We start from the raw sequence: 17,398 nt of genomic DNA, 5'->3' as shown, positions 1-17,398 counted from the left end.
GTCCAAAAGGTGCTTATGTCATAGCTACCCATTGTCACGGTTGCATAATGGGGCAGAAATTTTCATCTCGTGGGCGGGCGTATGCCCGACCTGATCAGGAGTAAAATAGCGCGCGGTGATGTCGGGCAAGCGTACCGACGTCACCGCACACTCGTGCGATATTTCACTCAACGGACGCCTGCCATTAAATAACAGGTCACGTAAGGCCCTTAATAGTCCAATTAACTGTGATTTTTTTCCTTGCCCTGTGGTTTTGTGCTCGTCGCACAGGCAAAACCGGCAGGTGGCCAGCCGACATTTTCACAAACCTCACCCAAGGGCGGGATAGAAAGGATCAACAGCATTGCCAGTGTGAGCGGTGAGTAGTTTTGGAGATAGTTTGCTGCTGGTTGCTTATTGGTACTTGGCAGCTTCATCTCTGTTCGGGGCTTCATTCTTAGCATTTCCAGGCCTCATTTCAGGACTCATTGCTGTCTGCCAGGCCCCCGGGGGATTCAGACTGTGTAGTACCTTCCAGATATCAGACAGCCTTCCCTTACCCTGGTAATGGGGATTGTGGTCTCCGCAGGAGGCACCTCCTCTGAGGAGGAAGAGAGGGGCAGAAGGGGGAGGAGGCCAGGTGTCCCAATGCAGCTTCCAGTGGAGGGACCTGTGGGAGGGGAGGCGCAGGCACAAGGGGTGCAGGGCCAGTAGGGAGTCCAAGGCTGTAGGAGCTGCAGAAGACGCCACTATCCTGCTGCCAGGGTTTACAGGCGGCGATGCAGCTACCTCAATATGTCTGAGATGCAAAGCTGAAGGAGGCTCCGCCTCTCAAGGGAGACCGTGACCTCCATTTGTCAGACGATCGGGCCTGGGATCAGCTCCGACTGTGTGGGTGGACACCCCATGCCAGTGGCTCTGAAGGTCACAGTGGCCCTCAACTTCTATGCTTCTGGCTCTTTCCAGGGGTCAGTGGGGGATCTGTGTGGAGTCTCCCAATCAGCTGTCCACAGTTGCATCAAGCTAGTGACAGAAACTCTGTTCAGACAGGTACTGACCTTTATTCTTTAGCATTGACTGCACACAGGTGGCCATCAAGGCACCAGCGGGTGAGCCCGGTGCCTTCATCAACAGGAAGGCTTCCACTCCATGAACGTGCAGATAGTGTGTGATCACAGGATGCAGATTCTGCAAGTCTGTGCCAGGTACCCAGGCAGCTCCCATGACGCCTACATCCTGAGACACTCCCAGGTGCCGAGGCTCTTCAGTGCTCCAGCCCGACTGGATGAATGGCTGCTGGGTGACAAGGGCTATCTGTTGAAGAGGTGGTTCATGACGTCTCTCCACCACCCAAGAACAGATGCGCTTCCGATGCCTGGACCGTTCAGGGGGTGCACTACACTATCCCCCAGAGTGGGTGTCACTGATCGTCACTGCATGCTGTGCGCTCCACTGGTAAGGGGGGACCCACTGGAGGAAGGGGATCTTGACACAGCTGCACAGGCCACAGATGATGAGTCCAGTAGTGAGTCAGAAGAGGAGCACAGTGAGGGGAACACTGAGGGCATGGAGGCAGACCTCGGTAACCTCCAGGGAGGCAGGGACACCAGGGACGCCATGATCCAACACTTTTTCAGCTAGGCTACCAAAGATCAGCTTCAACCTCATGCCAGGGCTGCCACCTCCATCCCAGATGTCTGAAAGGAACCTTCCATTTGAACACAAAGAACACTCAGTGCCTGTGCAATAAAGTTCAGAGCCACTTAAGTCCATCATTACATACTGGCGTACCCTGCACCACTAAAATACACAGGCCATGACGACAAAAGCTATTTACATAAACCTTTCTGGTTTTCAGTCCCAGACCAGTATAGATAAAGTAAACAGAAATGAACATGAAATCATCCGTGAGTCCCTCTTGTGCTCAAGGTGCCTTTAATTTGTGTTTGCGGGTGCTACGTCTAGATGCTTCTCCATCATTGGCACCGGCATTGGAGACAGCCTGCTGACTCTGCTGTCTTGTTGGCCTGAATGACCTTGGCGGTCGTCCTCTGGCCAGTGGAGCCTGTGCTGGCCCCGCGAGGGAGGGAATGGCCAGTGCCATGGCTGGTGCCCAGTCGCCGCAGCCTCATCAGATGCCACGGTCACTGGTGGAGGGGCTGAGGAGCTGCTGCTGTCATCCAGAGCGCCCTGAGAGGAGCCCACAGAGACAATAGGTACAACTTGTGCCAACGTGAGTTTGCTCTGGACCTCCCTGCACACTATTTATGGATGGGCAGCTAGCTGGGATACTGGGTGCCTCATCCATCTCCCACACGGACACTGACCACCTGAGGTCAGTGCCTGTGTAAGGGTTTACAGGTCTGAGTGCAGACCCAGGAAACCCGGGCAAGCCCTCATTCTGTCCCTGGAGCTGCCTCTCCACGAGAGTCGCCATAACGGTCAATGCAGTGCTGATGCTCCTCATGGACACCTCCATAATGGAGACCATGGCACGCATACACTCATAGATCTCTGCCAGATCCTCCCGCACATCCTGCATCTGCCGCCTAATGGATGACTCCAGAGGCTCATCATCAGTCATTGATTGAGCATTGTCCTGGTCCCCAGCAGTCCTTCGACTGCCGGTGCCCTGGACACTCTCTGCCTCCACCTGCACCTCAAGAAACTGTGAAGTGCCCTCATCAATGTGCACCGAGATACTAGCTGCTGCTCTGGTGCCCACTGATGTGCTGGTATCTGCACTGGTGCCTGCTTCAGAGAGTGGGTGTGACGCAGGTGAAAGTGACGCCCGGTGGTCCTCCAGTGTCAGAGGTGGTCCTTCGGGGCCTGCAGATCGGACGCCTGCTGGCGAACCTAAAAGGGAGAGCAGGGACATGTCATTAGTTAAAGTCATCACACTGTCACTGTGCATGCCTGGCACCCTGGTGAGACAATGGAGATCTGCATCATGGTGCCATCGTCTCCCAATGATCAATGGGGGCTCCAGGTTTGAGGCTCCCATCAGTGAAGTGACTACATTAGGAGGTTGGGCAGGCCTCTGCCTGTACGTGCCCTCTCGGCTTGGTTGTGGCTTGTCTTCTCCTGAAATGACAGAGGAGCATTGATTTGTCCTGCCACTACCTGCAGCGCCATTGCAGCCTGGCCTGCCCCAGCTGAGGAACAACTCCCAGGGCACAACCAAGCTGTGGCCCTTGAGCCACAAAGCACTCAGTCCAAGCAGCCAGGGCTCACCCCCTTGGCCAGCTCCAGTGTGATTGACAGTTGGCACTCTGACTTGAGCATCCTTGAGGTCCACGAGGGTGCGGCCAGCCCTTAACACATCTGCACACTGACCCATGCCAACGCTGTACCTACGCTTCCTGAGCACAGCAGGTCACTGAAGCGCTTCCAGCACTGGACCGCACCACATCATGGCTGCTCACCTGGGCTGCCTCCTCTTCCCATGTCCTCTTGCTGAGGTGCAGTGGTTGTCTCCTGCCATCCCTAGGGACAAGGGTCTCTCTCCTGACAGCCACCTTCTCCAGGAAGACAGCGAAGCATTCATCAGAAAAGTGGGGGGGCCGAGTGCCCATCCGACCTGCCCTCCCACCTGGCGTTTGCAGTCACACTCGAGTCCATTGTTAGAATGGCAGACTGAAGTCCTTCCTTGGCAGCCTTTCTGGGGCTGCCTGGGCTGCTGTTAAACTGGCTGTCCGGTTGCAATTGGACCCGGCGGCTAACAGGCCTCCGCCCCCCACTTGGTGGCCCTTCCCAGCTAGTGCCGAGCCGTGTTTCATGCTGGGCGGGCCTTAGTTGGCCCACCCACGTGAAATCATGGTCAGGGCCCGATTGCGGGCGGTGGTCAGTTTAGCGGCCGCTGCCAGGTCTGCTTGCCACGCCCGCCTGACGAGGGGAAAATCCTGCCCATGTTATTTTACAAGCTATTTGTAATCGGGCCCAACAATACTGCAAGGTAGACCCCTCTGCAAGGCCAGTTTAGGGAGTGACCACAAGTGAAGTGTGTTTTTATGTGGCTTCTTTGCAGATAGTGAACATAGGAGCAGGCGCAGCTCATTCGGCCCTTTGACCCTGCTCTGCCATTCAATAAGATCATGCCTGATCTGGTTGTGGTCTCAATTCCACTTTCCTGTCTGCCATAACCCTTGACTCCCTTGCCTATCAAAAAGCTATTTAACTCAGCCTTGGATAAATTCAGTCCCGGCCTCTACTGCTGTCTGGGGAAAGAGCATTCCACCTACTAACGACCCTCTGAGAGAAAATGTTTCTCCTCATTTCTGTCTTAAAAGGGAAACCTCGTATTCTTAAACTGTGATCCCTAGTTCTAGTCTCCCCCACAAGTGGAAACATCCTCCCAGTATTTACCATTTCAAGTCCCTTCAGGGTCATATGTTTCAACAAGATCACCTCTCATTCTTCTAAACCCCAATGGGTGTAGGCCTGACCTGTTCAACCTTTCTTCACAAGATAAGCTCCTCATCCCAGGAATGAGTTGAGTGAACCTTCTCTGAATTGCTTCTAATGCAATTATATCTTTTTTCAAAAAAATGCAGACCAAAACCGTAGTGTTCAAGATGTGATCTCTCAAATGCCCTGCACAGTTGCAGTAAACTTACCTACTTTTGTAATCCATTCCCCTTGAAATAAATGCCAACATTTCATTTGCCTTCCTGATCACTTCCTGTATTCACAGGCTAATTTTTTGTGATTCATGTACCAGGCCACCCAGATCCTTCTATTACCGTCAAGTTCTGCAACCTCTCTCTATTTAAATGGTACACTGCTTTGCTATTCTTCCTGCCAAAGTGGAGCAGTTCACACTTCCACATTTTCCCACATTATACTCCAACTGCCAATTTTTTTTCCCCCTCATTTAGCCTGTCTATATCCCTTTGAAGACTTTTTACCTCTTCTTGACAACTTTCTTTCCTACATAGCTTAGTGTCATTAGCAAAATTAGCTGCCATACATTCCGTCCCTTCATCCAAGTCATTGTTATAGATTGTAAATAGTTGAGGCGCAGCCCAGATCCCTGTGGATGTTAGGCCTCCCCTGTTCTGAGGAAAACAACCCTAGCCTATCCAATCTTTCCACATGGCTGTAATGTTCAAGCCCTGGCAGCATTCTTGTACTTTCTCCAATAATGTCTTTCCTGTAATGTGGTGACCAGAACTGTACACAAAATCTAGCTGTGACCCAACCAGTGTTTATACAGTTCTATCATTACATCCCTGCTTTTGTACTCAATACCTCGCCCAATAAAGGAAAGCATTCCATACGCTTTCTTTACCATCTTATCCACCTGTCCTGCCACCTTCAGGGATCTGTGGACATGCACTCTTAGGTCTCTCACTTCCTCAAACCCTCTCAATAGCTTTCCTTTTATCGAGTATTCCCTTGCTTTGATTGCTCTCCCCAAATGCATTACTTCTCACTATGCCGGATTGAATTCCATTTTGCCACTTTTCTGCCCACTCAACCAAACCATTGATATCATTCTGAAGACAACAGCTATCCTCTTCACTATCAACTACACAGACAATTTTTGTGTCATCTGCAAATTTCCCAATCATGCCTCCACACTTATGTCCAAATCATGAATATATATAACAAACAGCAAGAGCCCCAATGCTGAGTCCTGTGGAACACCATTGGAAACAGTTTTCCATTCGCAAAAATATGTATTGACCATCACCCTTTGTTTCCTGTCGCTGAACCAATTTTGGATCAAACTTGCCACCTTCCCCTGTATCCTATGGGACCTCACTTTCCTGACCAGTCTGCAATGTGGGACCTTGTCAAATGCCTTACTAAAATCCATTTATAAAACATCCACTGCGCTACCCTCATCAATCCTCCTTGATACTTCCTTAAAAAATTCTATTAAGTTAGTAAGACACGATCTTCCCCTGACAAAACCATGCTGGTCATCCCTGATAAACCTGTGCCTTTCTAAGTGAAAGTTTATCCTGTGTCTCAGAATTGATTCCAATAATTTGCCTACCACTGAAGTCAGACTGACCTGTCAATAATTTTCTGGCCTATCCCTTGCACCCTTTTTAAATAATGCTACAACATTTGAGACCTCCAATTCTCTGGTACCTTGCCTGTATCTAGTGAGGATTGGAAAATGATCCTCAGAGCATCTGCTAATTCCTCCCTAGCTTCCTTTTACAGCCTAAGATACAATCCATCTGGCCCTGGTGATTTACCCACCTTCAAGAATGTCAGTCACTCCAGTACTTCCTCTCTCACTATGCTTATTGTATCTAATGTTTCACACTCCTCTTCTTTAACTAGAATGCCTGCATCATCCCTCTCCTTAGTGAAGACGGAGACAAAGTACTCATTGAGAACCCTGCCCACATCTTCAGCATCAACACACAAGTTACCATGTACATCTTTGATAGGCCCTATCCTTTCCTTAGTTATTCCCTTGCTTTTAATGTACTAATAAAACATCCTTGGGTTTTCTATTATTTTACCTGCCAATATTTTTTCATATCCTCTCTTTGCTTTCCTAATTTCCATTTTTACTTCATCCCTGTACTTTCTATACTCCTCTAGGCGTTCTACAGCATTAAGTCTTTTGTGACTATCATAAGCTTTCTTTTTCAGCTTTACCTTGGCCTGTATGCTTCTGGATAACCAGAGGGCTCTAGATTTGGCAGTACCACCTTTTTTCTTTGAGAGGACATGTCTACACTGTGCCTGTAGAATCTCACTTTTGAATACCTCCCACTGATTTGACACTGTTTTCCTGCTAATAGCTGTATCCAGTGCACTCTCACCAGCTCACTTCTGAGCTTCATAAAATCCTCCAATTTACAACTTTCACTCCAGTTCTACCTTTGTCCTTTTCCATAATGATGCTATATCTAACTACATTATGGTCACTATCTCCAAAATGGTCCCCCAGTGCTACTTCATCCGCTTGCCCAGCTTCATTTCCAAGACTAAATCTAGAATTGTACCCCCTCTTGTTGGTCTTGTTGCGTGCTGGCTAAAAAAGATCTCTTGAATGCAGTTCAAGAATCTTGCGCCCTCTGTGCCCTTCACATTGTTCGTATCCCAATTGATATTAGGGTAGTTGAAGTCCCCAACGATTACTGCCCTATTGTTTTTGCACTCAGAAATCTGCCTACTTATTTGCTCTTCTAACTCTCTTCCATTATTTCAGGGTCTATAGTACACTCCGAGCAGTGAGGCTGCTCCTTTTTTATTTCTGAGCTCAACACACATGGCCCCTTTTGATGCCTCATTTAGTATATCATCCCTCCTCACAGCTGTAATTGATACTTTAACCAATAATGCTATGCCCCCACCTTTTTTATCCCCCTCCCTATCCTGCCTGAAAACTCTATATCCAGGGATGTTGAGCTGCCGTTTTTGTCCCTCCTTGCCAAATTTCTGTTATAGCAATGATATTATGTTGCCATGTGTCTATGTGTGCCCTCAGCTCATGGGCTTTATTTGCTGTACTCCTTGTATTTACATATATGAGGGGTCTAGATAGAGTCGACAGGGATGACCTGTTTCCCCTAACAGAGAGGTCAATTACAAGGGGGTACAGATTTAAGTTGATTGGTAGAAGGACTAGAGGAGACATAAGGAGAAACCTCTTCAGCCAGAGGGTGGTGGGTGTCTGGAATTCACTGCCTAGTTTGGTGGTGGAGGTAGAAACCCTCGACTCATTTAAAAGGCACCTGAATCTGCATCTGAAGTGTTGTAACCTGCAAGGCTATGGACCAGGTGCTGGAAGGTGGGATTAAAATGGCAGCTGGATTTTTTTTTAATTTTCTTTTTTGGCTGGTGCACACACAATGGGCTGAATGGCCTCTTTCTATGCTGTAACTTTTCTATGGTTCTAATTCGCCTCAAACAGAAACATAAACTAAGTATTTTACCTTCAACACAACTCTGATTCTGTAATTCATATGAACATATTTCTAAGGATGTAACTGCATTCTGTCTAGACTCCCTAGGTCCATGAAGACACTCCCGTGATTATAAAGTTGCTTTCAGCTTCTTTAATTGAGATAACAATAGACACCCTGGCTTTACCTGGTCCAGAAATGGGTCATCCATGGTCTATGTCTGCTCCCTTCTGACCCCATTAAACAAACGCTTTGAACTCTAATTACCCCAGGGGGAGGATTTTCCCCTTGTTGGGTGCAGCAGGCAGGCCCGGGAATGGCCTTGCAATGGTCTGCCGCCCACGATCAGGCCCTGACCATGATTTCACGCTGGCTGGCCAATTAACGGCCAGCCAGCGAGAAACGCGCGCTGATAACCTCAGTGCTGCCAGGGTGGGGGCCGGAGGAGGGCGAGCACGGAAGTCAGTGCATGCGTGCGGGTGCACTCAGTGAGAGCTCTCTGAAGGCACAGAGCTGCCTCGGAGCTGAAGATTTTTAATGTTAAAAATAAAGATATCAAAAATAAGGAAAACCTGTCCCCTCAAGTGATTCTGTCACACGAGCAGGGACATGTTAAAAATGTGTTTTAAAAAGTTTTATTATTTTTTAATCACTGTCCAAACCCTCACCCCGTCCATGGATGAGGTTTCGCAAAAGATGCAAAGGCTGCTTGGGCTATTCGCCCGCCCGCCAACCATAAGTTTGTACGGGCAGGGAAAATTGTGCTGTAATTAATTAATTAATGGGCTTAATAGCCCTCATAATTGTCAACAGGCGCACTGCCGACTCCTGTGCACATCCGCCAACCGAAATATCTATTTCACGCTCGTGCCATGTCGGGCGCACGCTGAGCTGAAAATCCTGGTCCAGGTCTATTTGAATTGCATTTACTTCAGGGTTGCTTATCAGCTTGTCAGTCAGATGTTTCCATTTAACATACATTTAACACTTTAACCTCCAACCTACAAGTTATATTACTAAAACTAAAAGTTATATAAAACATTTGAATTATGGTCTAGTTACAACAATGCATGTTATATTAGGAGCTATGATCCAGTAACAATTCATCTAATGAGTGATATTTTAATCCTGTTGTTAATTTGTATATTCATTACTGCAGTGTTTTGTTTTTGTGTGCTTTTTTGAGATACCAGTGTGACAAGCAGAGTATATCCTTTCATTTCAAATCATGGGGGAGAATTTTCCCCTCATTGGAGAGGGTGGGTGGTGTGCGGGGCTGGTGGGGGCGGGTGCGAACTTTAAATTAATGGGAATGGATGCAAATCCCACCAAAAGGATCAAGGGCAGAATTTTCTGCCTGTCGGGCGGGCGGGCCCGACCCAATCTCCGGCAGGCGAGGAGCCGATCCCAGCCAGAGAAGGGGGCCCCGCCGCCATTTTGCGTGGGCGGGCCAATTAAGGCCCGCCCAGCACGACATCCGGCGGGAAGCGCTATGCTCTTCGTGTGCGGGCGGGGGGGGATTCCCTAAAAGCAAGAGTGCGAGATGGGACATGTTCGTAATTTACAGAATAACTTTATTAAAATGTTTAAAACCCTGCATGAAGCCTCATCCCGCCGCTGGATGAGGTTTCATGTTTTCTCTAGTTGCCGCCGGGGCTCCTGGCCTGCCCGCCAAGCTTAAGGTTGGACGGGCAGGTCCTTTAATTGTTTAAATGATCCTGTCAATGGCCTCAATTGGCCATTGACAGGTCGGCAGGCCTGCAGCTGATTTTGCTGCGCCCCCGCCTTCCTGAAAATTTAAATGGGGCGGGATGACGTCGGGGGTTCTGCCCGACATCATCCCACGTCATTTTACGTGTCGGCGAGTGGGCCCCGCCCCCTGCTCGCCGACAGCAAAATTCTGCCCCAAGTGTTAAAAGCACTCAATTGTCTCCAACTTGCACCTACAATTAGACCCAACTGTATCATTCACTTTTTTTTCACCCCAACTGGGTAGGCCCCTTAAATAAAGTGATCCTCTTTGGAAAGGAATGGCCTTTGATCCTTTCTGGGATGAAGTATCTTCTTTTAGCTTATTTTTGCGCCTTTACCAAGTCCATAATGGAACTCAAGCCTGCTCTCAACTGATTTGAGTTCTGTTGGGTGTAAGGTGAAAATAATGGGCAAAATTCCCAGGTCAGTTTGAGAGCTCCTCAAAGACACAATCAAATCATTTCTGACTATTGAACCCGTGAAGGTTCATTTGTTTCTCTCTCTCCTCCTTCACTCCCTGCCCTCCCCCCACCCCAACCCCTGCTACTATAATTTTGAACACTTTATACACATGGATAAATTTGATCCAAGTTCCACCTCAAATTGTGGTCCCTCTCTGGAGGTGATTGATCGCCTCTCTGCATCCAACCCCAGAACTGTGGGCCCACAGACATCATGGGCAGAATTTTCGGGTTGGCGAGCGGGGGCGGTGCCCACTTGCCGACATGTAAAATGCCATGCGATGATGTCGAGCAGGTATCCCGATGTCACCACGCGTCATTTAGATTTTCAGTTCAGTGGGCGCGCAGCCGAGTTGGCTGTGCGCTCACCGAACTGTCAAAGGCCTATTAAAGCTATTTAAAAAACTAATTAAACCAATAAACTGAGCTGCCCGTCCAACCTTAAGATTAGCGGGCAGGCGAAGAGCCCAGGCGGCCTTCGCATTTTTCGTGGAACCTCATCCACGGGCAGGATGAGGTTTCATGAAGTGTTCATAAATTGAATAAAACATTTTTAAAAAATTCATTGACATGTCCCAGCTCATGTGACACTGTCACATGACGGGACATGTCTTAAAATTTTTCTTTCCTTTATCCAGCTTTTTAAAATTTAAACTAATCTCCCCGAGGCACCTCTGTGCCCCAGGGAGATTTCTGCACTCTGTTGTGCGCATGCGTGTGAAAGAGCGTAGGCCCAGACTCAGGGAATCCCGCCCCGCCTGCACAGGGCTAAAATTGGCCTCATTGCATTTGTGAGGTTGCACTTAAGTTGTTGCAACTTGCAGGATTGGCCCTTGATGCTGAGCATGAGCAATACCTGGGCTAAATGTCACAACCAAGTTATGATTTTTTTTGACCATACTACAGCTGAATCCTTTTTTTCACAATGGATTTCCAATTCTTGTAAGCTTTTAGGAGGGATGAGGAAGTAAACTGATTGAATTGGATAAAAATGATCTCGCCCGTGAATGTGGAATACTGTTTACACAACTAGGATAAAAGTTGACATTGAATACATATTTGTGGTTTCTTTGAGGGGGGGGGGGGCTGTGTTATCATTGGGGTTCTGGAGTGATAGGAGAAATAACTAAACCCGACCATGAAAAGAGGCCATTAACATCTGTACAGGATTTTTTTGCCCTTGTGTGTGTTGTTAAATCTGTTCCATTATGTGTCTGATGATTGAACTTCTTGGACAGTGGGGGAGCCGTTCCTTTCCAGTGATGTCAATTGGCATTCTGCCTAAATGAAGATGAATTGAAATAGAACCAAACAACAAAATATAATAATGATCTTCAAACTCTGAGTTTTATGATGACCCCTATTTTAGGCCCACCCGACCTTTTTCATTTGACATACGAGGCTACGTACATACAAACATGCAAATTAGGAGCAGGGATAGGCCACTCGGCCCTTCAAGCCTGCTCCACCATTCAATAAGATCATGGCTGCTCTCATTGTAACATCAACTCCTGCCTACTCCTGATAACCTTTCACCCCTTTGTTTGTCAAGAATCTATCTACCTCTGCTTTAAAAATATTCAAATACTTGTCTTCCACTGCCTTTTGAGGAAGAGGGTTCCATAGACTCACAACGCTCCAAGAGAAAAAATTTCTCCTCATCTTTGTCGTAAATTGGTGACTCCTTATTTGTAAACAGTGGCCTCTAGCACTAGATTCTCCCACAAGGCAAAACATCCTCTCCAAATCGACCCTGTAAAGACCCTTCCGGATCTTATATGTTTCAATCAAGTCACATCTTATTGTTCCATACTCTAGAAGATGCAAGCCTAACCTGTCCCAACATTTTCTCATTAGAAAACCTGCCAGAGATTAGTCTGGTAAACCTTCTCTGAACTGTTTCCAATGCATTTACATCCTTCCTTAAATAAGGAGACCAATACTGTACACAGTATTGATGTAGTCTCACCAACGCCCTATTTAACTGAAGCATAGCCTACTTTTTTATTCAATGCCCCTCACAATTAACGATAACATTCTTTTCGCTTTCCTAATTAGTTGCTGTAGCTGCATACTTTCCTTTTGCAATTCATGTACTAGGAACCCTAGATCCCTCTGCATCTGACCTGAAAATGTAACCTATTTTAACATGTTTTGTGGCTCCTCCTGTTTAAATGGGTTTCTGATCTGTCTTGCTCATTGATCATAAATCTCACTTCTAACATTCACCAAGATTGTTGGCTCTGCTGATAATGCAACTCCTCTTTAAAGCTATATACTCAGTGAATATTTGAATAATTGTTATGTTGTAGAGGTTTTACAGGGACCTTTGATTGATATGTTAGAAAAGGAAAAATGCACTGGAGGGAGAAAAAAGCCTGTCAACTGACACTTTACTGAGTACTGACCCTGAGTGCTTTAGATTTCCTTTTTCTGGTTCTGCAAGACTGTTCGCATCAGAATGCTGTAAATCATTGCAAGGAATGGTGAGCTGGAAGCATTCTTGCAGCAGGAGTTTGATCCTATGGATCTGTAAATAACTACAATTGTTTGTGATGTGGGAATGTAGATAATTATCTGCATCATCAGTCCTATCAATCTGACTTCATTGCCTTGCCGTTTTTAGCCAGAAAATATGTGTTAGGAACAAATCACTTGATTCATTAAGGATTAATCCTCAGGCATTACAGATGCACAACCTGTAGGCATGTTAATTTCATTTCAAAGTATTTTATTTTTATTTGGTCATCATTAAGAAGGATTAGCATACGAGTTTCTGAATCCAATTCCAAAATAATCGAATACTCAATATCATGGCTGTACTTTGGCAGCCTGTAAATTGTGAAAGTGGACAGACTTAATAGTTCAATAGCTTCTGCAGAAGTTAATTTATAAGTTAACTCTGGCAAAATATTTGTCTTTTGCTTGGATGAGAGGGAGGGGTAGTGCATCCTCTTTGCCAGACTTGGCTAAGTGGTGGCATTCTTGCCTGAGTTAAAAGGACAAGGTGCAAGCCCCACTCCAGAAACTTCAACTCGATGGCCCAGGACTTCTGATCTCCGGATGGTCATACCCTGGAGGTAGTCTCCAGGATGTGCTGGGAGACCCCTTGCAAGTCCTGATGCACTCACTACATAGGAATTGCCCAGGAAGTTTGGACTTCCAATGTCTGAAACCCTCTGAAACTCTGAGTTAGAGTTGGAAACTTCGGAAGGTTCTGACTCACTTACTAGAATCGTTACCCAGGTTACCCTGGAAATAGGTGAGACTGAATATTGAGTTCAACAATTTTAGATCATGAACTCTCTCCTCCATTCCCCCCCCTTTCTGATTTTTCCCCGTCCTTTTTGTTTTTTCCAATAATTTATATAGGTTTTTCTTTTCCCACCTATTTCCATTATTTTTAAATGTATTTCCATCCATTGTTTTATCTCTACCTTTTAGCCTTTTTAGATTCCTTCACCCCACCCCACCCCCACTAGGGCTATCTGTACCTTGCTTGTCCTGCTTTCTACCCTTAATTAGCACATTCCTTTAGATAATATCACCACCTTCAACACCTCTTTATCCTTTTGTCTGTGACATCTTTTGGTTATCTCCACCTATCACTGGCCCTCTATATCCAGCTCTTCTTGTCCCAACCACCGTCCCCCCCCTTAAACCAGCTTATATTTCACCCCTTTTCTATTTTTCCTTAGTTCTGTTGAAGAGTCATGTGGACTCGAAACGTTAACTGTGCTCATCTCCGCAGATGCTGCCAGACCTGCTGAGCTTTTCCAGGTATTTTTGTTTTTGCTAATGCAGCTTATCTGGTCATTATCACATTTCCATTTGCCCTGCTCAAATTGACTGCTGCACCCCCTACATTATAGCATTGACTGCTCTTCAACAGTACTTCATTGATTGTGAAGAGCTTTAGGGTGTTATAAGGTTATGACAGGTGCTATATAAGTAAATAATCTTTATTTCTGCCAGTTGGGCATATGTGTAAATCCGTTATTTACCCAATTTAGATCTAAGAACAGGGGGAGTATTGAATGTTTGCCTTTTGGTTAATCATCTTCATGATGAATGAAATTGCAGTCAGGCTAGAACTTGGTTTACTTGTTAATGAGATGCAGAAAACAGCTTCCAAGAATGTAGAATGGCTTTTAGCTCAGGATCAGGATGTCATCATTCCATCGATCCTGTGCTGCTGCTAGCTCCCCCTTCTGGGGGATCGACATGAAGCACACATCCCGGTTCTTCCCTGGTGCCCCTGAAACAATTTTCTTGCTTTCAAATTTCCTTTAAATGTTCTGGCGTTTCAGTAGCAACATCATCAACTCCATTTGGTTCACTTTGTTCAGGACTATCCAAGTTACCATTAAAAAAAAACACAGCAATTCGCCCTCCCTCTACTTCATTTTTGGTGTGTATGAATAACGTAATTTTAAGAAAAATTCATTTTTATATTTCAATTAATTGTCCAAAAACTGCCAGCTATACTTTTTGGTCAGAATTTTTTGCAGATTTCTGGGGTGTCTGCAAGATCAAGCTAAATGTTTAAATTAAAATGCTTCTGGTTTGGTGTGCATTCAAATATGCTTGTTTTATAAAAAGATACAGAAAATTATTGCATTTGTTTCATTTTCCATTCTCTCCACCTAAGTGAGGGGATCTGCAACTGCCGGAAAGCACCTGAACCCCTGTTAAAAGATCATCAACCTGGAAAGTTAATTCTGGTTCTCCCTCCACCCTGGTTGCCAATCCTCCAGAATTGTTCTGGGATCTCCAGGAATTGGAAATCGATCCCTAGGGCATTGGTGCGAGCAATCCAGGAGAAAAGCCACAGGAGCATTAATGGTAGAAGGTGAGAGGTGGGATGTCATATAATGAGCCCTCCAGGAATGTATCCAACCAGAGGTGTCGGTCCATAGTCCACTGTGTTGTCCACAGCTGCTGTCTGACTTGCTGAAAGTTTCCAGCATTTTAAGTTTTTGTTCCAGATTTCCAGCACGGCAGCATTTTTCCTTTTGTTTTCCAAGCTGACTTCTTGTGTTGTGTTTTGCACACTATTCTAGCTGGACAACGCTGATGAACAAGCGGCTCAGATTCGGCGGGAACTTGATGGGAGGCTGCAGATGGCTGAACAGTTGGCTAAAGTAAGTGTTGTCTGAAACTTAATACTGTATTTGCTATGAATATCGAGTGCCATTAGTCTGTTGGCTATATTTAGAACAAAATAATATAAGTTTACCCATTTTGTGCGTGTATCTGAGACGTGAGGTGCAAAATTTACATTATTGCAGTTTCGGGATATGATTGCGTTGAGGTGATTGAAAATCTATGTAACTATGATTAAAGGTCCTGCATATGATGCACACTTCCTGTCCACAAACATTACTTCCTTCAGAACATTTTGCGTCCACTTCCATATGTGACCGTGTCAGTTGTGAAAAGCTGATCGGACTGATTGTCGTTTTCGTGTAGAAATGCTCAGTTCACCAGGCGCAAAGCTGAAGTCCTTACTCTCTTTTTGGGGCAGTGAGACAAACCTCGTATACAGCAGCCTCAAATAGGGTTGACAACTCTAATTGGATGTGCTCTTCGATATTTTATTACACGATCTTCTGCCTCCAAGCTCCCCTCCCCAAGCTCCCACCATTGGTTGCTTGGCATATCTATCCTCACAGTACACTGCCTTCCCACATCAATTCAGTAGTGAGTAGATTCTTCTTTGTCCATTTGGATGATTCTTGACCTGCTGTCAAATATCTTTTCACAGCCCCAATATTTTATAAATAATAAGCAAAAGTGCTCAAAGAAAGTTTTGTTGAAAACCACAATTTATTTTTAATGCCCCTTTGATTTTGTTCTCCCTGGTAGCTCACAGTGGTGTCCTGGAGATCCATCTTCAATTCCTGGAAACTCCAGGTCAATCCTGGAGGATTGGAAACCCTAACCCCAAAGTCAATGGTCATTACTGCTGCTACAGGTCTCTCGGGCCTGCAAAAGGAGTCCCATTTTTATCCTATTTCCAGACCCAGGATCCTGCCAAGGGCCAGTCCTGTGTCTAAGATACATTGGGTTTAGGGAAATGAATTGAAACCACAAATAAGGGCCCCGTTCAGGCCAGCTTAAACTTAGGGCACACTTCTGACAAGCACTCAACTACAGAAGGAGGTGGGAGGTGGGTAAACTTTCATCGTTTATATTGCTACCCTGTACACTGTTGGCTGCACTTCCACAGTACCACATCAGCTGCCCATCACTCTCTGTCAGTGGCACCATGATGTACACCACATCGAGATTTGTTCTTATTCTACTCTCAATGTTTTTAAAGGAGCGAAAATTTCTAAAGTTTGTCCAGAAAGATATGGAGAATATGTACATTGAGGAGCTGAAATCTTCTGTCAACCTGCTCATGGCTAACCTGGAAAGCCTGCCAGTGGCAAAAGGAGGCCCAGAGTTTAAACTCCAGAAGCTCAAGCGGTCCCAGAATTCCTCCTTTTTGGACATTGGAGATGAAAATGAAATTCAGCTTTCAAAATCTGATGTTGTGCTGTCATTCACGCTGGAGGTCAGTTAATTGTGTAGTCCATGAGAAATCTTATGCCATTGAAATTTTTAATTTGTTGCTGTCAAATTGTTAAATGATTTGTTGGGATGTTGACATTTATGGAAAAAAACGAATGAATTTGTTCTCTTCTGAGATCCTGCTGCACAAGCCACTGACAGCTGTGTTTGAATGGAGCTGAGCGACAGGAGATTTGGTTTTAAATGGCTGCCAATGAAATGACTTATCAGCCACGATCTATTTCTCCTTGAATAGATCTGTGAATTTGACATTTTTACTTTGAATTTGATAGTCATTTTGTCAGAAGCTCCAGAATTGAGTGTGAAAAATGGAAGTGCCATTTTCAGCCCAGATATAGATGATCTTCCAGAGTTAGAACTGAGGTGAATTGTCTGCAGTGAAAATGGGGGAAGCCATCAATTACAAAGAGTATTAGAGTGTTTAACTATGTGCTTCTTCATCATCCAGCATTTGCACACTTGTATTCTAGCAGAAGTTGCTGGAGAGGTGTGCTGAGGCCAGTTGATGCACCCTTACTGCTGTCCTGCTAAGATCAACAGACGAGTGTTCAATAAAGCGAGAGAAGATCTTTAGCCTTCATTGCTTCTCACAATGCAGCAGTCCCATCATTGCATTGCAATCTCTTCATGCTCTTCATTAGAGCAACAAACTTCTTCAAATGTTTTAGCAATGGAAATACCGGGCAGAATTTTGCCGTCGGTGAGCAGGGGGCGGGACCCGCTCGCCTACATGTAAAATTACGCGGGATG

At 45.8% G+C, this 17,398-nt stretch overlaps 1 protein-coding gene across 3 annotated transcripts in view; it reads left to right on the top strand.

The window, feature by feature from the left end:
• The window catches only part of cadps2 (Ca++-dependent secretion activator 2), a 782,646-nt gene that overhangs the window by 337,146 nt on the left and 428,102 nt on the right, over positions 1-17,398 (top strand). For all 3 annotated transcript variants that reach the window (XM_078568371.1, XM_078568372.1, XM_078568373.1), the window contains exons 4-5: positions 15,133-15,213; positions 16,395-16,631. In XM_078568371.1, coding sequence (XP_078424497.1) covers positions 15,133-15,213; positions 16,395-16,631 — 318 coding nt within the window. The remainder of the gene's footprint in view (positions 1-15,132; positions 15,214-16,394; positions 16,632-17,398) is intronic.

Source organism: Cetorhinus maximus, chromosome 22, assembly GCF_964194155.1.
Source record: "Cetorhinus maximus chromosome 22, sCetMax3.hap1.1, whole genome shotgun sequence".
Taxonomy (NCBI): domain Eukaryota; kingdom Metazoa; phylum Chordata; class Chondrichthyes; order Lamniformes; family Cetorhinidae; genus Cetorhinus; species Cetorhinus maximus.
The sequence above is the reverse complement of the archived record's forward strand: the minus strand, read 5'-3'. Positions and strand labels throughout refer to the sequence as shown.